The sequence below is a fragment of the Schistocerca serialis genome, chromosome 10 (assembly GCF_023864345.2).
Source record: "Schistocerca serialis cubense isolate TAMUIC-IGC-003099 chromosome 10, iqSchSeri2.2, whole genome shotgun sequence".
NCBI classification, from domain to species: Eukaryota; Metazoa; Arthropoda; class Insecta; order Orthoptera; family Acrididae; genus Schistocerca; species Schistocerca serialis.
Window position 1 is genome coordinate 148,939,761 of NC_064647.1, and position 24,245 is coordinate 148,964,005.

Genomic DNA, 24,245 nt, shown 5'->3' on the forward strand with positions numbered 1-24,245 from the left:
AGTTTTTGACGGACTGTACACTGAGTGTTCTGTATTTGCTCCCTTCGTATCAATAGCGACTATTTCACAAAATATCATTCAGCCGGTGTACGTGATAAAATGATTCAAATGGCTCTAAGCACTACGGGACTTAACATCTGAGGTCATCAGTCCCCTAGACTTAGAAGTGCTTAAACCTAACTAACCTAAGGACATCACACACCCATACCCGAGGCAGGATTCGAACCTGCGACCGTAGCAGCAGCGCGGTTCCAGACTGAAGCGCCTAGAACCACTCGCCTACAGCGGCCGGCTGTACGTGTTCCATTATCTGTTGCACAGCATTATATACACATTCATATATACTTGATTACTAACAATATAGGATTACTTTTTCATGTACACTCTTCATTCATTTCTCCACACATTCTGACAACATAACAACTTCGCATGGTTGTTAACGAGTACCTCAGGGGTTTCAGAACTGCGACTGTGCGAGAACTGCAAGGCCTACAGAAAACGGACGCATATCAGTGAACAGAGCATCTGCTCAAGTTTTCAATCAGATTACAGGTGCTGAATATGGGTTTCATTCGTGCCTCGACAATCGTCAATACGGGCGTTGAAATGTTTCAAGTCGCTGACATGATTGCCTGCAAAGGTGCGAGTCCAACACGGTTTGCAATTCGGTTCGTTGGGTTGCCTCTACATGCAGGAGCGAACTAATTCCATAAGACAGTATGGAGCAAAAGATTTGTCTACATGTTCTGACGCGCCTGCCTAATAGCGCAGCCACATCATAGTGCGTATTACGAAACGGAACTTGGAGAGATGCTGTAAACACTGATACGGGTATTTTTGTATATGTGTCTTAGTTTTTGCGCAGTCAGTTTCCGAAACCCTGGCCCCAATGGGTCTGGCAGCAGACGACCGACGCGAGTGCCTTTGCTAACAGCTCGACATCGCCTGCAGCGCCTTACCTGGACTCATTACCCTGTCGGTTGAACCCTAGACGACAGAAAAACCGTCGTCTGGTCAGATGAGTCCCGATTCAGTTGGTAAGAGCTGATAGTAAGGTTTGTGTGTGGCACTGACCTCACGACGACGTAGACACGAGTTGTCAACAATGAACTGTTCAAGCTGATGGTGTCTCCATAATGGCTGTGTTTACATGGATTGGACTAAGTCCTGATTATATTTGGCTACTTAGAGACAATTTGCAACCATTCATTTAGTTTTAAGTAAATTTCCATACCTCAGCAACCAATAAATTCATCAACTTCAGACTTGAATGGATCTCTGGCGTTAATATTCGAAAGAGTTGGTGGAGCGTAGTTAATCTCTTTGTGCTGGAATGGACGTCATTATGACGAAGGTTTGTGTATGATTTAGGGACTCAATACGCATAAAAAGCGTTCAACTACATCTCTCCGACAGTATCTTCTCTGCTACGTGCTCAAAGGCGATGGACGCTGTCTCTTTGTGAATATCGATATATTACGCAGTGAACTGCGTATTATACCATTGCACGTTCTGACCAGATCGTCCAGGAATAGCAGAGAGCCATAATTTTCTGTTTCCGTGGTGAATTACATATTCCCAGCAATTGAATTCAGATGGTCTAATAAATCTTGTGCGAGACGCCACACCATGAAAGTATGGTAAAAATTTCTCCAAAAGCTTTTTAAATGCTACTGACTTAAGTGCACCTTCTCCTCCGTAAACACTGACGGAGAAACAGCGAGTTACGTTCGTTGTCCAGTTCAAATCGTGCTCGGATGTACACGATTGGGCGCAGTGCTGAGGCTTCATTGAATATTCAACAATCTGGGAAAACTTAAAGAACGCCGCAAACCGCTGTACAGCGCATGGCAGTGGGTGCTTCGTAAAACACTTAACAAATCACAATTTCGATTTAGAAAGGGTTGCTAAATTGATGATACAAATTCACTCAGCACATTTATCAAGAATTAACTAATAAAAAAACATCGGTCGGTATTTTCTGTCAACTTTTGAAAAAATGTGGCTGTAAATCACATAATTGTGTTACAACAAACTGTGTTTTAATACATTTTACAGTACAGGTAAGAGATGGATTGACTTATACACAACAGAAAGATCTTCACAGCTAATCAACTGTGGACTGTCAATATTTTTCTGAATGGGGAGGCATCATTATTAATGGCGTTCCTCAACTTTGAATATGGACTCCACTGTTATTTGTCAGATACGTTAACCATTTTCCATTTATTCGAAAGGAATTAGGTATTTCTGAAGATGACACAAAAATTACCGTCAGAACCAGTAGATTTACAGCAACATAGGAAGTTTTAAATAATGTTATTAGAAGGATTACTGACGTCTTTTCTATATACGAGTATGGTCTCTCTTAATATTAAGAAAACGAAATATATTTTATTCTTCTCTTAAAAAGGTACAAGAATAGCACTGACAAATTTACTACATGAGAAGGAATTATATTTTCAGAACTTTTGGTTGTACATAACGATGAAATTCAAATATGAAGAAAATACATGTCAGAGTTTTTGATACAACTGTTATTCATTGCATATTATTTCAAAACTTGGAGAAACAAAAATCCGCAAATTTTTTACTTTTTTATTTTCATTCAGCAATACATACAAACATATAATACTTAAATACATACGTACATATCCAGCGGTCACAGGCTCTGCCGACCATGAGCTTCTTACACAGATTGCCTCGATCCCGGTCTGTTTTGTGCTCGGTTCCTCCACGTGTCTTCAATCTCCAGGGCTGCCAGGTCGCCCATCCAGCGTCCTGTGGGGCATATCATGTTTGGATTCCCCTCGTGCCTTCTTCACCTGGCTTTTTACTGGAGTCTTTTGCTCTTCAGCTCCTGTAGTATCGTTGGTTGTTGCATCAAGAGGTACATTTCCTCACTCTGCCTCCATCTCTATTTTCCATTAGATTAGATTAGATTAGTGTTTGTTCCATAGATCATGAATACGATACTTCGTAATGATGTGGAACGTGTCAGGTTAATAAAAGGTGTCTATATAAGATATTACATTACACAAAATATTACATGATACTTAAGATTTTTAATTTTTTTTGTTTTTTTTTGTGTGGGTTGGGGAAATCGCCCACTCATTATATCCAAAAATTAATTTAATGAGTAGAAGGAGTTGCCATTAAGAAATTCTTTTAATTTCCTTTTAAATGCTATACGGCTATCTGTCAGACTTTTGATGCTATTAGGTAAGTGACCAAAGACTTTTGTGGCAGCATAACTTACCCCCTTCTGAGCCAAAGTTAGATTTAACCTTGAGTAGTGAAGATCATCCTTTGTCCTAATGTTGTAGCCATGTACACTGCTTACTTTTGAATTCGTTCAGATTGTTAATAACAAATTTAATAAGTGAATATATATATATATATATATATATATATATATATATATATATATATATATATATATATATATATTGTAAGGCTACAGTGTAGATCTCTAGCTCTTTAAATAAGTGTCTGCAGGATGATCTTGGCTGAGCTTCAGCAGTTATTCTGATTACACGCTTTCTTTGTCATGTGTCAAGTTTTCGGTTCTCCTTTTAACAGGTGCTGTAATTCTTCCTCGATTTCAATGTGAATAGCAATGTCATCAGCGAATCTTATCACTGGTATGCTTCGACGGTGCATTTTAATCCTACTCCTGAACTTCCTGTTATTTCCGTCCTTACTTCTTCAATGTGCAAGTAGTATACGGTTTAAGAAATATTACATCTCTGCCCTATACCATTTTTATCTGAGCTCGTCGTTCGTGGCCTTACGTTCTTGTTATGTAATTAATTATCCAATATTAGCGACGTTCCAGAGACCTGGTACCAGATTTGTCCTTCTTTTGCAGGAGAGAGCAGCCAACCCGACCAGGAGCAGTTGCTGAGGCAGTACTACCAACAGCTGCAGGCGCAAGGCACCGCCAAGGGATCGTCTACGTCCACGGCAGGTGAGGCACTGATTAAGAACAATACGTCGACACGTCTCCCGCTTAATAAGTTAAAGCGGCACGGGCATTCGGGGCGAGGACCAGGAGTCATCACCATGTTGATCTTTCCACCGATGGGGCCCGAGAATTAAGTCTTCCCAACATAAAATGGTTCAAATGGCTCTGAGCACTATGGGACTTAACATGAGGTCATCAGTCCCTTAGCCTTAGAAATACTTAAACCTAACTAACCTAAGGACAGCACACACATCCATGCCCAAGGCAGGATTCGATCCTGCGACCGTAGCAGCAGCGCGGATCCGGACTGAAGCGCCTAGAACCGCTCGGCCACAACGTTCGGCTTCCCAAGATATGCTGGAGAACATTTATGTCAGGTACACAACTGCACTGTGCTGGTGGCTTGACAAATGCATGTAGCGTATAATGTGGTGTTTATGAAGGAAGACAGTGATGCCCAAAGATAATAAGTGTACCCTTCCTCTTAAATATTTCTCTTAAAAAACATTAAAGGAGCCTTGCAGCTTAATGTCTCCATACAATGGGGGTCAAATCATGTGGCGTCACCTGTCATTACCCAATGAAACGATGTCTGGGACATTGATACAAAGTTTGGTGAACACAAACCTTGGGACTAACGAACTGGTTGTTGGGGTTGCTTGGGGGAAGAGGCCAAACAGCGAGGTCATCGGTCTCATCAGAATAGGGAAGGAAGTCGGCCGTCCCCTTTCAAAGGAACCATTTGCCTGGAGCGATTTAGGGAAATCACGGAAAACCTAAATCAGGATGGCCGGACGCGGGATTGAACCGTCGTCCTCCCGAATGCGAGTGCAGTGTGCTACCACTGCGCCACCTCGCTCGGTTTGGGACCAACGAACGATCATCATTCATCCACCCCACACTCACTTATGCAAATATAGCAAGGATCTCAGCTTGTCTCCAGTTCCTTGTACGTCATTGACTTAGCCTTTCTTTCCACCTTCTCCCATCAGTATCCTGCATCGGCACAAATGTTTTTCGCACCATATCAAAACACCTTGATCAATGTCACCCATGCCACATTCCCCATATCCCCCATTATTTACAATCTACAGATGCCGTCGCACCTGTCGCAGCACATCACATCTTTCTTTTACCTCCATACAGCCATTTAATTCTCTAGGGATCTTTTAGCAACTTCCATCTTCGAGGCCGTGAGAAAATTCTTGAGACGTACTGATCCCATTAACTACGGCCTACCCTACCTGCCTCATTCCAAATGGAGGCTCCAAGACAATCTATGTATGACATATCGAATTCAAGCACCCAATCGTATAACCCAACTACCAGTTCAATACCTTGAAACACATCATTTATATACACCATCTGAATTATATATCTGCAGTATCCAAATGTTCCCACAGCCTTCCTGGTCCGAGATTTCGAGTGTTGCATTTAATAACTTTATTCACTACCGGTTCCAATCAAAATTATCATATTCATCTTTTTTGAACAGTCACTCACCTTGTGCCGACCCCTAAGTTTTCAATTATTTGTTTGATATACGTAAGAGACCTATACTCCCGTACTCCTGTCTTCCCCTAAACTTTTTTACTTCCTTCTTTCGTCGATTTGTTGAGGTATTTTGTCTGTTACCCATGGTGCCTTCTCAGATATCTTCCTTGTACCTATGTTCAACTTGTGTGATCGCCTATTTTAGAGATGTCCATTCTTCTACTTTTGAGCAGCTCATTGTGACATTCATTACTGCAGTCTCTAAGGCCTTTCAGAATTTCAAATGCCTTTCATCGTTACTCAGTACTGCAGCACGCCACTCCTTTCCATTCTCCTGAACGATTCAACTTCAGCCTGTACGCAACTGAAATAATGTCTGCGTGTCTGCAAAGGCCGGCTACAGTACAGCAGTAAGCTTCGGTATACTTAACACTAACATACTCGTAGAGTACACTTCCACACAGTATTACTCCAGCCGTCATCTACCTGTACTGCCGAACATATGTTGATTATGATAACAGTGTAGGCACGTGGCAGTTGTTGCAATAGTATGTGAATGTGTGTAGTACTGTAAACGTATTAGTGTTGAGTATACATAAAGTTACTCATGGACTGTAACCAGCGTCTGGAAGTGATGCACTACGGACCAGAGATATGAACTTCGTCTTCCGTACCTGATGGGTTCATACAGAATGAAACTCACGGTGAATGAAGTGGCTTTAATCAGCAGCTGAAGGTGTGGGTCGCTGTGTCATTCTCGAACTGTATCACAGCTGTTAAGAGACGCTTATCAGAAACGTTCCCATTATGTCATTCAGCAGATAAATGTACATCGCCGTCCTTCTACCATAAAGTAATTGATGGTTTACCATTTTAATGTTTGTTTTCGTACCACATTAAATTTTCTGTACCAAAGGCCAAATACTAGCAAGCGTGCCTACAGCCATCCAAATCCAGACACAGTGGATTGTAAACGCCGTGACAGTAAGAATTTTAATCCACACTTCCCACATGGCCATGGCTACAGAGATGTATATGCAGGTCTTCACTTTTAATGTCCTTCGCTTATATCCACATTTGTCCGTACTGTAGCCCAGATGTGTGGTCGCCAATCTCAATGCCCACTTTTGATCCATTCCGTGAGGGAGGAGACGGGGGGGGGGGGGGGGGGGTGAGCATTGTGTCTGTGGCACAAGCCTCCAGACAGGTCTCTAGGTGGTTGGGGCGCAATGCGGCTGTTCCCCTGGCTCTTGCGAGTGTCTCTGGGTGGCAGGTGTTCTCTCTATCCCACACATTGTCTGGGTCTGGCTGAGCACGTCGTCTGGCTGATTCATTGCAAGTGTAAACGTATCTTCAGGGAAGGCCAATGTAAATACAAGTGTGTAACTGAGGTTTTGATTAATGATGACGTACATTCAAAGTTCTCTGATGCTGTACATCCTGTGATAATAAATACCGCAGTAGTGGAATGACCATGTCTAAAACGGGCAACAGCAAACATTAGACACAACGAAATTCAAAACATCAAATACTATGGACAGAAGGTACAGATGGAAACTATACGTTGAGCATCTTGTGAGACAGGTATGATAGAAATTAGAAGTATATCTATTTGCATACCACGGGGATCCAGTATTAAAGTCAGAGTGTGACAGAGATTTAGATGGCTTGTAATCAACACAAAATACATTAACAAAAACGTAAATGTTGGTTTGTTCAAAATAATGTATATCTGAATGTTCTTGACCGATTGCTTTGAAACAACGTTAAATTCAAATCCTGGCGTGGTTTTTGCTGCCTAAATTTTAATATATGCATATTTTTAATACCTATTATATATGCAATATATAAATAGGGCAGACATTGTTACCAAAAATCTCTTCCTGATAGCAAGTTATATTTTTGGATTATTGCATTGTGGTTAGAATACTACTACACAATCTAAATGTGCAATAACAATAAACAAGGCTCAAGGTCAGACAGAGGGGGGGGGGACGAGGAGATGAGCGAGGGATGGCAGGAAATAGATGTAGAAAGGGGGGAGGAGTAGTTAGCCAGAGAGAGGGGGCAGGAGGAGATGAGAGCGGAGAATTTGATGAGCTGAGAGAGAGGGAAAGAGAGGGGCAGCAGAAGAGAGGGGAGTGGAGAAGATGGACAGAGAGAGGGCGAGGAGGTGGTGGAGAGAGAGAGGGGAAGTAGGTGGAGATGGAAAAAGAAAGGGGACAGGAGAAGAAGGACAGAGACAATGGAGAGAAGAAGATTAGGATGTATATCAAATTTTCATACATATTATAAACGTGCGCTTTTTCTTTTCTTCCATTTACATTTAAACAGACTGAGGCACAACAAAGCATGGCCAGGTACAGCTAGTGATAAAATTCCGACCGAATATCTAAAATCATTATAAGAAGTGACAAACTATTAATAAGTAGGATGTGTGAGAGAGTTGACATACCTTTGGACTTTCATATGAATGTCAACCTCACAAGGGTGAAGGTGTCATGTGCAGAAAATTTATAGATCTACACATCAGGCATCCATGTCATGTACCAGAATAATGTACAAAAGAATGGTGGAGATATTTAAGGATTTGTTTCTTAACAATAATTTCGAGCTTAGGAAACTTAAGGACACCATAAAAAGAGTTCTGACGAGATGCTTGATAATTACGTAAACTTACGGCTGAATAGGGGAAAACAGGATACTGCCACATCACACAATATAGAAGGAATGCAAATAGTGGGTAAATGGTTAGGGAATTTTAAGCTCCTACTTCCATCACGATACTGGATATGCCTGTGCAGTGTCACTACCCTCGACTTATATTCCTGTATGTCTGAGTCTGTGCTGAAGCCAGCTGTGTGGTTGCAAACAGCTGTGGCGGCGCAGCAGTACAGCAGCAGTCAGCAGGCAGCTGGGGACAGCCCAGTGCAGCAGGTGTACTACAGCCGCTCCCAGGCCGCCGCCCCCACCACCCACGCCACCTACAGCCAGCCTGCCACCGCCACCACCACGCTGTCGGCCAGCTCCCCCTACCTGGCAGCGGCCCAGCAGCTGTACCACCAGCCTGCGGCAGCTGTCGCATCGCCGTACCTCGCTGCTGCTGCCACACCAGCTGTTAGTGCTGCAGCACCGCTGTTCTATCAGGTACACAGTCTCAACTCAAAAGAGCCGTCACTGCAAACTAGTCACATCTATGCTGCTTCAAGGTTCAACAAAGTGGTGACATTTCCCATCAGGATTCTCGTAATGTCACTAAGATAACTGTCTGTACTGTTTTCATTACAGTGTCTGACAGAAACGTAAAGCACCCAGAATGGGAGGAGGGAACCAAAAGTAACTCCACAGCTGGAAGGCGTATATGATGTTACTTTAGTGATTACAAAATCGATTTAAATTTATGATGGCAGTATGAACTCTATCTGGCCTCAATGCATACACTGATTCAGTACAAAATGGTGTTATAAAGCTAAAGCTATTGTTTCCTCTCCTCAGGCAAACTGCCCTAGAACTGTTGCAACTAGTCCATGATATCCTGGATACTGGCGATAGGACAGAATTAATGTCCGAACTCATCCCACATGTGTTCTAATGAGGACAAACTGCAGACCTTGCTGGCCACAGAAGTAACTCAGCACCATGTAGGCCATTCATAGACATGTGCCGTGTAACACGAGCATTGATCTGTTCAAAAATAGCGCCCTGAAACTGTCGCATCCAAGGTAAAACATGGGTACACACGACGTCCTTGACGTATCGTTGTACCGCCAGAGTTCCCTCGGTCAATAAAAGTCAGATCTGACATCACAGCCGATGGCTTCCCACACTGTGACTCCCAAAAGTAACATCAAACCTCTGTGAAACGCCGGAAGAATGGGACTGTTCTCCAGGTTGCCTTCGTACTTGCCGATAATGGTCATGAGTGGTAGTGCAGACCTGCATTGCTATTCATTGTTGACAAAATAACACACCATGCATCAGCAGTGCAAGCTTCTCAGACATGTATCTGCAGCTTATGGTCTAGTGGCTAGCTTTGCTAGCTCTGGATTACAGGGTCCCGGGTTCGATTTTCAGCTGGGTTGGGATTTTCTCTGCCCAGGGACTTGGTGTTTGTGTTGTCCTCATCATTTCTTCGCCACCATTCGTAAAAGTGGCTAGATTGCACTGTATTAAGACTGGGACAGTGTATGGGCGCCGATGACCGCGCAGTTGAGCGCCCCACAAACCAAACATCATCATCATCATCATCACATCCCAGACATGGGAACACGCGAAACGCAGCTATTTCTGTTACTACGTTAGTGATGCCTTGTGCATTTGATGGTAACGCCTTACTCTGGCTGTGGCTAGTCTCCAGCCAGTTTTGTGAGATAATACAGAGAATGGTGCAGGGAATCAATTACTTGTTCTTGATGGCAGATGCAGATGCAAATGCATTATGATATGCTTTTGCATAACACGGAAATACTCCCATGTCGAGGTCAGAAATGGTCACCGGGGCCTTGACGACTCGTATACCTGCTCTCACATTTCCTTGCACTCCAAAATCGGGCCGCTATCGTATCTGAAAGCTCCATAAATCAGGATAAAGCACGCCTCGACCACTTAGACCAACACAGGTACGCACTGAGACCCCTATCTTACTCTGCCATGTGCTGACAACGCTATTACAAGTACGTGGAATCTCCGTGCACTTAACACTGATCACTGATGGGCTGATGGTGTTCACGCCCTTATACACACTAGCACTCCTGGTAACAGAACTAAACACGAACATCTCTAATGCAACTCTTCTGGCCGTTCCACCTGTCAGGGAATTGCATCTACATCAAAGGTGTGGAGGCATATGAAGTTACATTGACATCTGATCATGTTTTCTGGTTACTTCACTATTTTGTTTTGCTATGTAATTGCCAAATTATGCGATGTCTTTATCAGATAAGTGAATATCAAAGTTTTAAACATGGCTGCACTTTCAGAGACCGTTTCTAGGTTACATTTGCAAGAAATGAGACCTTGGTCACTATTTTTAGACTTTATTAACCTGGTTTCGACACTACGAGGAGTATCTTCATCAGAATTGAAAACATTCAAAGTGGCCTGTAACATAGTCACATAGTTATAGGGTAAGACATTTTTATATAAAGAGTGTAAGTACTGAATAACAGTAAAAGACAGAGGCAGTACTTACATGTCATATATAAAATACACTCCTGGAAATGGAAAAAAGAACACATTGACACCGGTGTGTCAGACACACCATACTTGCTCCGGACACTGCGAGAGGGCTGTACAAGCAATGATCACACGCACGGCACAGCGGACACACCAGGAACCGCGGTGTTGGCCGTCGAATGGCGCTAGCTGCGCAGCATTTGTGCACCGCCGCCGTCAGTGTCAGCCAGTTTGCCGTGGCATACGGAGCTCCATCGCAGTCTTTAACACTGGTAGCATGCCGCGACAGCGTGGACGTGAACCGTATGTGCAGTTGACGGACTTTGAGCGAGGGCGTATAGTGGGCATGCGGGAGGCCGGGTGGACGTACCACCGAATTGCTCAACACGTGGGGCGTGAGGTCTCCACAGTACACCGATGTTGTCGCCAGTGGTCGGCGGAAGGTGCACGTGCCCGTCGACCTGGGACCGGACCGCAGCGACACACGGATGCACGCCAAGACCGTAGGATCCTACGCAGTGCCGTCTCCATGAAGCTGGGCTACGGTCCCGCACACCGTTAGGCCGTCTTCCGCTCACGCCCCAACATCGTGCAGCCCGCCTCCAGTGGTGTCGCGACAGGCGTGAATGGAGGGACGAATGGAGACGTGTCGTCTTCAGCGATGAGAGTCGCTTCTGCCTTGGTGCCAATGATGGTCGTATGCGTGTTTGGCGCCGTGCAGGTGAGCGCCACAATCAGGACTGCATACGACCGAGGCACACAGGGCCAACACCCGGCATCATGGTGTGGGGAGCGATCTCCTACACTGGCCGTACACCACTGGTGATCGTCGAGGGGACACTGAATAGTGCACGGTACATCCAAACCGTCATCGAACCCATCGTTCTACCACTCCTAGACCGGCAAGGGAACTTGCTGTTCCAACAGGACAATGCACGTCCGCATGTATCCCGTGCCACCCAACGTGCTCTAGAAGGTGTAAGTCAGCTACCCTGGCCAGCAAGATCTCCGGATCTGTCCCCCATTGAGCATGTTTAGGACTGGATGAAGCGTCGTCTCACGCGGTCTGCACGTCCAGCACGAACGCTGGTCCAACTGAGGCGCCAGGTGGAAATGGCATGGCAAGCCGTTCCACAGGAATACATCCAGCATCTCTACGATCGTCTCCATGGGAGAATAGCAGCCTGCATTGCTGCGAAAGGTGGATATACACTGTACTAGTGCCGACATTGTGCATGCTCTGTTGCCTGTGTCTATGTGCCTGTGGTTCTGTCAGTGTGATCATGTGATGTATCTGACCCCAGGAATGTGTCAATAAAGTTTCCCCTTCCTGGGACAATGAATTCACGGTGTTCTTATTTCAATTTCCAGGAGTGTAATTAACACGCCGAAAGGGCTTTAGTCACAAAATATTTGAGATGGATTAAGTGAAGGCGAGCCACTATGGGCTGCTCATACCTGTACGGCCACAGGATGCAGACTGGCGTATCAATCAGGGCGGTCATGGAAAAGTGAGAATGAGTTATCAATCAGTTTTCAAGGTGTTTCACGACATCATGAACACGAGAACGTTAACTGCACACTGGTTTTCGTGACTGCCCACAAGCACTCAAACAGCCTGCCGAACAGAGGCTGCAGTGGAAATATTGCAGTCGTGTCAGGCCAATACAGACAACTTCCTTTGCCACCTAATCACCATGGACGAGTGTTGGCTGTGACCCTGAAATGAAGAAGCGAAGAAGTGGTGGAAAAAGGTGAATTTAGGCAAGGTGTTTTTTGGAACGGTCATGGCGTGATGGTAACAGGTTATACTCCATTTTGGGTGACGAGTGACGAGTTTAAGGGAAGCTGTCGGACGAACTGCCTCGATGAAAATTGTAAGAGAGGGTTTTTGCTCCATGGCGCACAGGATGCACTCAAATATGCTACTTTTTTGGACTACATAATTTTGCATCAGTCCCCATTTTCTCCTGACCTTGCACCCAATGATTATTTCCTCTTGTCTTGCATGAAGAAACCATTGAGTCGTAGGCATATCCTGAAGGAGGAAGTGGTGATTTTCGGGGTCGAACTTCCCTGAACCGCGAAAACGCGGAGGTCTGCAACCAAGGCTTTGCCAAGTCATCCACCGTTCTGAAAAACGTGCCGCAAGAAAGGTGACAATATAAAGAAAGACAAACAACAAGTTCGACGGTCACAAATTTATTCTTTTCAGGTGATTACAAAATATATGTGATAACCCATGTATAAGCAAACAAATGGTTGGAAATTCATATGATATTTCCTGTCTTGATGTTAAATGTTGTTGTTGTTGTTGTGGTCTTCAGTCCTGAGACCGGTTTGATGCAGCTCTCCATGCTACTCTATCCTGTGCAAGCTTCTTCATCTCCCAGTACCTACTGCAACCTACATCCTTCTGAATCTGCTTAGTGTATTCATCTCTTGGTCTCCCCCTACGATTTTTACCCTCCACGCTGCCCTCCAATACTAAATTGGTGATCCCTTGATGCCTCAGAACATGTCCTACCAACCGATCCCTTCTTCTGGTCAAGTTGTGCCACAAACTCCTCTTCTCCCCAATCCTATTCAGTACCTCCTCATTAGTTATGTGATCTACCCATCTAATCTTCAGCGTTCTTCTGTAGCACCACATTTCGAAAGCTTCTATTCTCTTCTTGTCCAAACTGTTTACCGTCCATGTTTCACTTCCATACATGGCTACACTCCATACAAATACTTTCAGAAATGACTTCCTGACACTTAAATCTATACTCGATGTTAACAAATTTCTCTTCTTCAGAAACGCTTTCCTTGCCATTGCCAGTCTACATTTTATATCCTCTCTACTTCGACCCTCATCAGTTATTTTCCTCCCCAAATAGCAAAACTCCTTTACTACTTTAAGTGTCTCCTTTCCTAATCTAATTCCCTCAACATCACCCGACTTAATTCGACTACATTCCATTATCCTCGTTTTGCTTTTGTTGATGTTCATCTTATATCCTCCCTTCAAGACACCATCCATTCCGTTCAACTGCTCTTCCAAGTCCTTTGCTGTCTCTGACAGAATTACAGTGTCATCGGCGAACCTCAAAGTTTTTATTTCTTCTCCATGGATTTTAATACCTACTCCGAATTTTTCTTTTGTTTCCTTTACTGCTTGCTCAATATACAGATTGAATAACATCGGGGATATGCTACAGCCCTGTCTTACTCCCTTCCCAACCACTGCTTCCCTTTCATGTCCCTCGACTCTTATAACTGCCATCTGGTTTCTGTACAAATTGTAAATAGCCTTTCGCTCCCTGTATTTTACCCCTGCCACCTCTAGAATTTGAAAGAGAGTATTCCAGTCAACATTGTCAAAAGCTTTCTCTAAGTCAACAAATGCTAGAAACGTAGGTTTGCCTTTCCTTAATCTTTCTTCTAAGATAAGTCGTAAGGTCAGTATTGCCTCACGTGTTCCAGTATTTCTACGGAATCCAAACTGATCTTCCCCGAGGTCAGCTTCTACTAGTTTTTCCATTCGTCTGTAAAGAATTCGTGTTAGTATTTTGCAGCTGTGGCTTATTAAACTAATTGTTCGGTAATTTTCACATCTGTCAACACCTGCTTTCTTTGGGATTGGAATTATTATATTCTTCTTGAAGTCTGAGGGTATTTCGCCTGTTTCATACATCTTGCTCACCAGATGGTAGAGTTTTGTCAGGACTGGCTCTCCCAAGGCCGTCAGTAGTTCAAATGGAATGTTGTCTACTCCGGGGGCCTTGTTTAGACTCAGCTCTTTCAGTGCTCTGTCAAACTCTTCACGCAGTATCGTATCTCCCATTTCATCTTCATCTACATCCTCTTCTATTTCCATAATATTGTCCTCAAGTACATCGCCCTTGTATAGACCCTCTATATACTCCTTCCACCTTTCTGCTTTCCCTTCTTTGCTTAGAAGTGGGTTTCCATCTGAACTCTTGATGTTCATACAAGTGGTTCTCTTATCTCCAAGATGTTAAATATCAACAACTATTCAGAGAACAATACATGTTTAATGGATGTAAATTTCATTTTGATCTCAGTAATGTTTACTGTGTTTGCAGATTTTGTCAACTTTTATGTGCTGTGTTCATTGTGACTGCAGTCAGACTGTCTCACTGGTAACAATTGCTGTCTTACAGGGAGGAGTATCAGCAGGTGTGAACCCACTATCGGCGCTGCTGCAGCCCCAGGGTCTGGGACTTGGACTCAACCTGCCCGTGATCATCCTGAGGGTCCCCTCAGCTGGACACGGCCCAGCCACGGCCACTCTGCTGGGAAGTGCTGGCACTGCTGACCCCCTGCAAGCGCTGCTCTACCAGTACATGCAGCAGCAGCTGGCCACTGTAAGTAGCTACCAGTACAAGCCCAAGCAGCTGACAGCTCTAAGTATATAGTAGTACATGTGTCAGCTGTAAGTAGATAGTGACAGACGAAATAGCAGCTGGCAGCTGTATGTATCTACCAGCACATGAAAAAGCAGCTCACTGCTGTAAGTAGATATTTGAAGATGCAGCAGCAGCTGCCAGCTGTAGGTAGCTATAGGCATATGCATAAGCAGCTAGCTGCTGTAAGCAGATACCACTAGATGCAGCAGCATCTGGAAGCTTTATGCAGCTGCTAGTACATGCAGTTGCAGCAGTTGGCAGCTATAAATTGCTACTAGTATATGCAGCAGCAACTAGCTGCTGTAAGTATATACCTGTACAACAACAGCAGCTAGCTGCTGTAAGAATGTGCCAGTACATATAGCAGTAGCTGGCCACAGTAAGTAGTTACCAGCACATGCCCAAGCAGCTGGCTGCTGTAAGTAGATATGCAAAACTTGCAGCAGCAGCTGGCTGCTGTAAGTTGCAACCAGTATATGCAGCAGCAACTGGCAGCTCTAAATAGAGTAACAGTGCCACATCACAGTGTGCATTGGCTGAGCGTGACTGCATTTAAAATCAAAACATGACTTACAGCTGTTAAGTGAACAGTCATACAATAGAACATGTTTTCGTAACATACTTCCATCCTGTGCTGTCATATGGAATAAAAATGTATGTTTTGAAGAGATGTAGTCCATTTCATAAAATTACACAGTTTTATTTCAAGACTAATTGATACCATCTAAATATATAATGTCGTTGGTACTAGTGGAGTCCAGCCATTCACTTATAAAGATGAGAAAATCCTGACCTTACGTTTCATATATGAATAGTTTATATTGGCGCTCAATGCTTTGTTCTTGAGCAAAATAAGACTTAAATACTAAATTCGAAAAATTTTGGTCATGTTGAAACTGAAAATTATTTATATTAGAAAATAACTGGAACTTGTGCAATACTCAGAGAACTCGATACTAAGCACCTAAAAATTATGAAAACAATGCCACTGGAATATCAAAGTCCAGACTTTTGCAGAATTTAGACCAAGTGCTAAATCGAAAAAGATGTATCACTGTAGTGCTGTGATGAAATAAATACTCGCCTATTGTATAGTGCAGGCTCTATTAGGCCGTTACAGTATATTCTAAATGCACTGTTGTCCAAAATTACTAAAAGCAAACAGAATTTACTTTTATATCTTGAAGATGTGCTGACACTGTGATAAACAATTTTCTTAAAGCAGATGCTGCCACCTACTGCGAAAATGCAGAAATAAAAACAAATCACAAGGTGTAAAGTATATACTACAACCAGGTAGAGCGTATTTGTTTTGTTAACTGAGCCACACAAAAAATAAAATCTGTGTTTAGCACACCTGCTACATAAGCACTGAGCAGGTTACCAGTTTTTATTAGTTTCACCAACATCAATGAAAAATATTTTTAATTACTATGGATGTGTCTGCTTTACTCAATGTCAGAGAAAGACGTCATGCTTTCAGGTTTTTATCATTTGTTTTGCCAATGAAAACCAGCGACAACAATTTCTCACGATAAAATTATGCAGTTGACTAACTAATTGAATGTAGCTTATAATGATACCTAAATAAATTCCACTAACGTGCAAATGATATTAAAAATAATAATGGATCTATTCCTGCCATTGAGGTAGGAGTAGTATGAGATATTACAGGGCTCCCGACAGTGGCCGAAATCTATCAGTACTATTTCATTAGTGATGCTATCTTACGATTTACTCCTCTTTGTTATGGCTGTACCTCTGACAATATTATGGTGATAAGACAATCCCTTATTTTTTCATTACTTTCAAAGGAGATTAACTCACATATTACCAAAATAATTTGTTTTTAATAATTCTGCAATCGATTCGAAGGTCTTGCATTTCTTGCTAGTTAAATTTACATGCCTAAACTAATGTCTTCTTGCTGAAATTTTTCACACCGACTAAATTTAGACAAGTTTTCCTTAAAAATAAGAATAAGTTGGTCATGGGTCAAATTTTTGTTCTTTTTTTAAGCCTCTTTTATTTTTAGAAGTGAACAGCTTGACTCAATTAGTATTGACGATATAGGACCAAGTCAAGAAATTTTCAAATAAAGACAGTATATTTTCTACATAAATCAAGAAAGTAAGTTAAGTTTGGCACCTCAGGATGTGAACACTGTCACATACTCATTATAAATTGGAACGTTGTCACTTACGCCTCTGGGGCCTAGAGAGGATTGTGTCGATCAAACTGGCGTGGAACCTTCTGGCAGTACCTAAGGTTCCACAACCAAGCAGGAAAGAGAGAGGAATGTTCGTATTGCTTTATGGGAAGACCGAGACTGTGACCTGGAGTAATCTCTCACGACTGACCACACCACAAAGTATGGTAACTTTAAAGTTATCTCACTTGGTATTAGAAATACAGGGTGTTTCGAAAAGATAAACGGTATTTCACAAAATTATATCTGCTACATGAATAAGGACAGAAACTTGGGGCAAATTTAAAGTCACACATAGAACTTCAAAGCTATTGCTATCAAAAGAAGTACCCTATACAATAGGTCTCAGACAACTGTGAAGTAATTTTGTGACTTAGGTTTAGTACCAATGTTTTCATTTGCCTTTTACAAATGTTCAGTGTTGCCTTCACTGGGTGCATAAAAAACGTACAGTCAACAGTTAAAGTAGTAATTCACTTCTGCCAGTGGGTCTAGGATTACTACACACAGTAGTGTTACTATGTGGTGTCACAGTTCATCCAGAGTTGTTAAAACGCTAGTTGATGCTAGCAGTTAGTGCATACTTGCAGTGGTACATCAAACGGATAACAATTCTAGACAGCCTTAAGATGAAGACATACTTACTTCTAAATGTATGCAAATAAATTAAACCAATAAATACATGAGTGGGAAAACATGGTATGACAATAGTCTTTCTTCTCTGTAAGAAAATATATCACACCTGGTGTCCCTGTTTAGCATTATAGAGCGAACATGAAAGAAAATAAGGTTCCAGTGTGCAGTACAATCTATGCCAATGTGAGGACGTAGCTAAAACATGTTATGGAATAACATAAGAAATAAAAAATAAATAAGCAATTTAGGCAATATCATTTGTGAAACTTTCAACGACTGTAAGATACATATGAGCTCAAAATAAAATGGAGAATGAAGTAACCACTTCTCTATTAAAATCACTTGCTTAGTTGGCCTCCACTCTGAAACTCAAACCACCTAAGATAAATGATGCACATTTATCGATACACTTTGCTGCCTTCAGTAAAATATTTCATAAAGCGAAGGTAAAAAAACCTCACCCAGTTATACTTGCAGAAAAAAACAGTAACAAATAAACTATAGAAATACATCTTTATCCTAACACCTGATAGATGACACCTGACACTCGATGAAAAATTGAAATACACTCAGCACATGACTATAATCTTCCATAAAAATCTCTTCTAATGTCATGATCATGTTTTCTTTCGTCTTCCACGTTTTTCTAAAGTATTAGTCATGGTTTGTTTCGTTCTCGAATTTCAGTTGCTACAATATCTATCAGTAATACATATTTACATTTGTGACTATATGATTGAGGTAAATAAAGAGGTAAGCTGACAAATGAAAAGACTGACTAAGGCTTCTATCATTCTTGCAGCAGTCATACCTCCAGCAGCCCCTGGTCTCGGCGCCTGCGTCTCCAGTCTACACTGATGCACAGGCTCAGACACAGCCACAGCTGCAAACTCAACAGCTGAAGACTGTCTACATCCAGCCTCAGGCTCAGCTGCACGTGCAGCAGCAACAGGCACAGCAGCAGGTGCAAGGCCTCACAGCTGACAAGTACCAGCCACAACAGCAGCTGCAAGGCCTCACAGCTGACAAATACTCACAGCAGCTGCAGTCCATCACAGCTGACAAGTACCAGCCACAACAGCAGCTGCAGCAGCAGCAGACGGTCTACTACCAGGCACAGCAGCAACAGCAGCAGCAGCAACAACAACATCAGCAGCAGCAACAGCAGCAGCTAGCTGACAGGTGAGTTTACAGCAGGACTTCAGGGTAACCAGATTCTATAAAACTTACAACTATGAGCCAGACTGTCTTATAAAATTCCATCATTATTGTCAATGGGAAAGTGTTAGTACAATTCCCAGTCAATGAACATCTGAGTGAGCAGAAATGGTTGCGCTACATTGGCTTCTATGCAGTGGTCATAGGTCATTCGATTGTTACACAGTGACACATCACACTTATGACATATATATCAGATCGGTCATGTTCACCAAATGTCTTTGTACTGATTCAGCACGTTACTAAGTGTGATTAGATTACACACACTTTTTGTTTCATAGATCTATAGTGTAGAGAGACTCATGGATGTAGAACACATCATAAAACAAGTAAATATAACATGTATTCGTAAATCAGGAGCTGCTAATATTCCTTCCACAAGACTAATGTGAAATGACCGTCTTAGATGCGGAATATGTTACAAATCTGAAAGATATTTTCATTTACGAGATAATAAAAATTTTTCCACAAAAAATATAAATGTACTTACACTGAGGTGCAAATGATAATTATTACGCAACTGAAGCCACAAATCGTCAAAGAGATCAGTTTAGAGCACATATTTACACTAATTACGTAACTGCAAAGAAGTCAGATTTTATGCTACACTCATTTATATTACTATCGATGTTATATCAACCGGTTCGACTAAAATATTTATTAGTGGAGGAGAAGGAGCTGTTGACCAGTACATCACATAGGCTGATGATAAAATGAACTTCATTAGTAGTGAAACTTCTTAAGGCTGCTGGTGTGTAATTGTACTCAGATGAAGTAGTTAGTATCCCTAGTTTTTGAAACAGAGAGAGCTATGACATGATCAGGCACAGCTATCTGGTGTTTATGTACAGCTTTTTCACAGAATAGACCCAATGCTACAGTTGTATCATAATGAAATTTCAGGGAACATAAACAGTGTCTGAAATTTTCAGGAATTATCAATACATATATGTATGAGAACTAATTTTTTTGGTTCTGTACTCTCTAGAATGATCATTAAAACAAATGTGGAGATGTTTTACACAACAAGGAGACACAGTGTTGACTTTACTTTTTCCACAATTTGTAGCTTCAAATTTCTTAATGAGTTTTACACCTGGTTCCTCCATGGGGATATATGAATAAAAGGAAATCAACGTCTCTGCGGCTTTAACATAATTCAAAGTCTTATTACACACCTAATTTGCCTGTGTCTGTGAAAGTATTAGCTGATTTCGAATTCACTTGTTCCCACTAGCTCTTCTGTTGCTAAGAACTTGTATTACTGTCTGGTACAAAAGAAAACAAAATGTATGTATACGATTTAGTTTGTTAATTATCTTTCCCATTTATACCTGAATTATTTTTAATGGACTGTACTGTTTGAGTAGCTGAAGCTTTTATGAACTTGTACACCCAAAGTTTGTAAATTCACTTACCTTTACTTATGTACTTCATTTTTGTTGGTAGTAATCCATTTTCATATTTAAGGCCATATTCTGCATTTATTCCTACAAAAACAAAGGAGGGTACATCTGATGGAAATTACATCCTAATTCTTACTATACCATTACCAGAGATTTTATCTACTGCTGTCTGCAAGACAGAGTAGTTACAGAGCTTTCTCATTTGCACAAGTACTAAGTCTACATAGATATTATTAATCAAAAGGTCGTTCATATGTATAACATATTTGCATTGTCCAGAAATTTAACCATGTGGTACTACATTCGCCGTTCTCCAGAACCAACACATTCTTTCCTTGTTTTAATTGCACGAAGAACCAGCTTTTTGGCTCAATCAGTTAAATGTTATCCAAATCATTTGGTGATAACCTCATTAAACTCATCAAATACGGCTTTTTCTAAGAGAATTTCGTCATCCAAACAATCAAAAATTAAATAAAAACTTCATAAAGAATACCAATTTGTGATCTTTTGTTTTTAATGTCACATTTGGTAACTATATAAATGGTATTCCCAGCCAAACAGTGGTTATACATACCAAACCATGAAGTATAAAGTAAATTGTTTCTGCCTTAATGTATTACAACACAAGTCAGAAATTTAGCATCCCAAATGTAAAATGTCTTCAAGGGAACTAGATGACAGTTACAGACGTCTTTCGCACCACATTTTTAGAAAGATGTTTACTGCTGGCATGTTTTAATGTGAGTGACATTTATGATGCGTCAAATATCACGCAAAAGACATAACTAAAGTGTTATAAAAACTTTGCAGAAGAAGACTGCACAATTTTATTTGATAATGCATATTTTTGAGATTTTTTATAGTTGCAGTAGTTTAAGAATTCAGCGCTACTTCCGGTTTCAAAAACTGTTGTAGAACTATATTCTCAATAATCTCAGTTCTCCTTAAAACAACCTTTATGGCCCTTGTTTCTTATTACACTGGCAAACCAATTATGAAATTTGAATATAATTTGTGACTTATCAGTCACAGTATATTTATAGAGTTTAATGTGATATTTTCATCGGTACTAGCCGTTTAATGTCTCTTTGTTGTTATAGATTTCGCTTTTCTACCAGAATTATGAATTTTTCATGAGATGCATATTTATGAACCTCATCAAAAGTATTCTTAAAACAATGTTGCATATGTCCTAAAATGCAGTAGTTCTGGTAATCACATACGTTTCTCTTTTCCATCGACAACATATTCTACTCCACTTAACAATTAATTCATTTTGCTGTCTTTTCTATTAGATTTTCTGGAGTGTTCTCTACTTTCAAATAATGTTACAAATTCATTATGAAGCACTTTGACTTTTTCATTAGAAAACTCTTATTACAGATTACATCCTTCCCTGATATTTGTTCAGCATAAAACACTGTGCTCTGGTATCATTAACGATTGTATGGAAATGTCTTGTAACGGTAGGGTTCAACATTATTTATTTTCAGTAATTATTCACCTTAGAGCGTTAATAATAGGGTGCATATTAAATTTTTAAGAATGAGTTATCTGTGAAAATGTTATGGATCAGATTTTCTTCTCATGTGACAAGTGGCTGAACAACTGTTATGGATATCTTACAAATAAGTGATAGTTTCCTTGTAGAACTCTGCGTTCTGATATAATTATAAAAGCAGCTTGCTTCTGTAAAAACTCATATGTACACTTTTCAGGGCTCTTAGCTACACAAACTCTTTTCTTTCTCTTTAGTTTGCGTGCACGTTTTAAATATGTATGTTTTCCACCTATTATAGTGTCAATACCTGCAGAGGAAGGTAGCCTGTAAGAAAAGCATTCTGATGTCTAAAGACAGATGTAGGGCAGAAAATAGTTTTAGAAAAGTAATAACTGTTTCAAGGAAAGTGTGGCTGAATGGGTAGTTTTCTCTCAGTACTTCAATCTTCTAAGTCAGCCTGGGTAAAATAATACCAATACATTCTACATGGAAGTCTGAAACTCAATATCAGTCCTGCAACTTTTTTGTTACATTAGTCAAGATTTTACATTGCATTTTAAATAAAAGGTTTGACTTCATTTCATAAGTTGCTAGCAAGTAATTTCACATGTTTGTGTGATGTTCGCAGGTACCGTATCTACACTCGCCAGCCTACAGACGACAAATATGGCGGTGCATCAGCTGTGTACAGCGCCAAGAAGGCTGCTGCAGCCAAGGGACGCAAAACTGCTGAGTCCGAGTATCCACATCAGTACAAATTTGTGTCTGCTTGAAAAGGGTCCTTATTTTCCAGTGGAAAGGATTCTGTACATTCCACTGTTGGAAAGACACTTTACTTGTCCTTTACATTGCATATCACGAACAATATGTTATTTATAAAATTATCATATTACATTGGTCTTACATCTGAAGGCTGATCGATGTGTGCAACAACATTTCGGACATGACTCTAACAAAAAAACATGTGTTCTGTCATATAGTAATATACTGCAGCTGTTCAGCTCCCGTCTAACATCATCAGGTTTCAGTTATGATGGTTACCCATTCATCTTGCACAGTTTTGTTGAATGTGAGCAGAAGTCCAAGAAAATAATATCTGAAACAACCAACTGACAGAAATCCAGAACGCATTATCTTTATGATCTCATCCTGCTAAACAATGCGTTACATAAGATATGAAAAAATAAATATGGCAGGCAAAAGTAGTGTACTTGCTTTCCTTCAGAATCAGATGGATCAGTGTGGGTTCATATAATCTATAAAAATCACTGTCTATATATATGTATTGGTTTTCTGCCAAGATTTACTTCTATTATCGTATTTTCTATCATATCTTGATGATTTAAACTTTTGAACAATGGATCATATGCACTGATATTTATATCACATATTGGTATTTGTTTCCAAAAAATGTAGTATTTAGACACAGAAAAGAATTTCTGCAACTTTTAAAGTCTGGAAACACTTTGAAAGAAATGAAGGAACTTTTTAGAGGTCAAAAATATAATGTTTTTCATTAACAAACTATCTCAATTGTTCTATAATAGAGGAATCAGTAGTGAAAAAATATGTTCACCACATCTCCCAAAATCATGACAACCATACTTCATTGAGAATCTCTGACTTAGTCATAAGCAGACACTTGCTTAAAAAAGAAAGTTTGTCTGATTTTTGTATCTATAGTGTGTGCCAAGTTATCTACACCATGTAAAGCAGTGTTCCACAAGTTAGAAGACTGAGAAGCCTCTGTTGCATAGATCTAGAAATGGATACTTCTTTGAAGAATACTTCAGTAGCTTGCTAATGTAAAAAGCTGAAGTCTAAGCATGTAAATTAATTTTTACAAATGTTGCTACCTTAAATGGTCTGCATCTTTGTATTTTTTGTTAATTTTCTGTATTTTTGTTATGCATTTTTATACTTTTGTAATAAATGTCTTTTGTATAAAATGATAATTGTAATTTGTTGTGATCCTTCCTCAGTGAATCTACAAATAGCGATTTTCTAATTATGAGCAGTGTTGATGGTTTCAATATAATGATATAGAACAGAAAAATCTACAGATTGCTGAAATCACTTTGATACATAGACTTATCCTGCTAATTTATCCATGAATGTGTATAATAATCTAAATTACCTTGGCATAAAAATATCTGTAATTATGTGTCTACTTTTGAAACATGGATGGCACAAGTTTATAACGTGAATTCATTTCTTAAAT

At 40.7% G+C, this 24,245-nt stretch overlaps 1 protein-coding gene across 1 annotated transcript in view; it reads left to right on the top strand.

Annotated features, from left to right (window-relative positions):
• The window catches only part of LOC126424888 (ras-interacting protein RIP3-like), a 67,673-nt gene extending 43,700 nt beyond the window's left edge, over positions 1-23,973 (top strand). Inside the window, exons 4-8 of the mRNA XM_050087721.1 lie at positions 3,872-3,970; positions 8,337-8,608; positions 14,806-15,009; positions 18,699-19,078; positions 22,653-23,973. Coding sequence (XP_049943678.1) covers positions 3,872-3,970; positions 8,337-8,608; positions 14,806-15,009; positions 18,699-19,078; positions 22,653-22,797 — 1,100 coding nt within the window. The 3' untranslated portion in view covers positions 22,798-23,973. The remainder of the gene's footprint in view (positions 1-3,871; positions 3,971-8,336; positions 8,609-14,805; positions 15,010-18,698; positions 19,079-22,652) is intronic.
• The last annotated feature ends 272 nt before the right edge of the window (positions 23,974-24,245 follow it).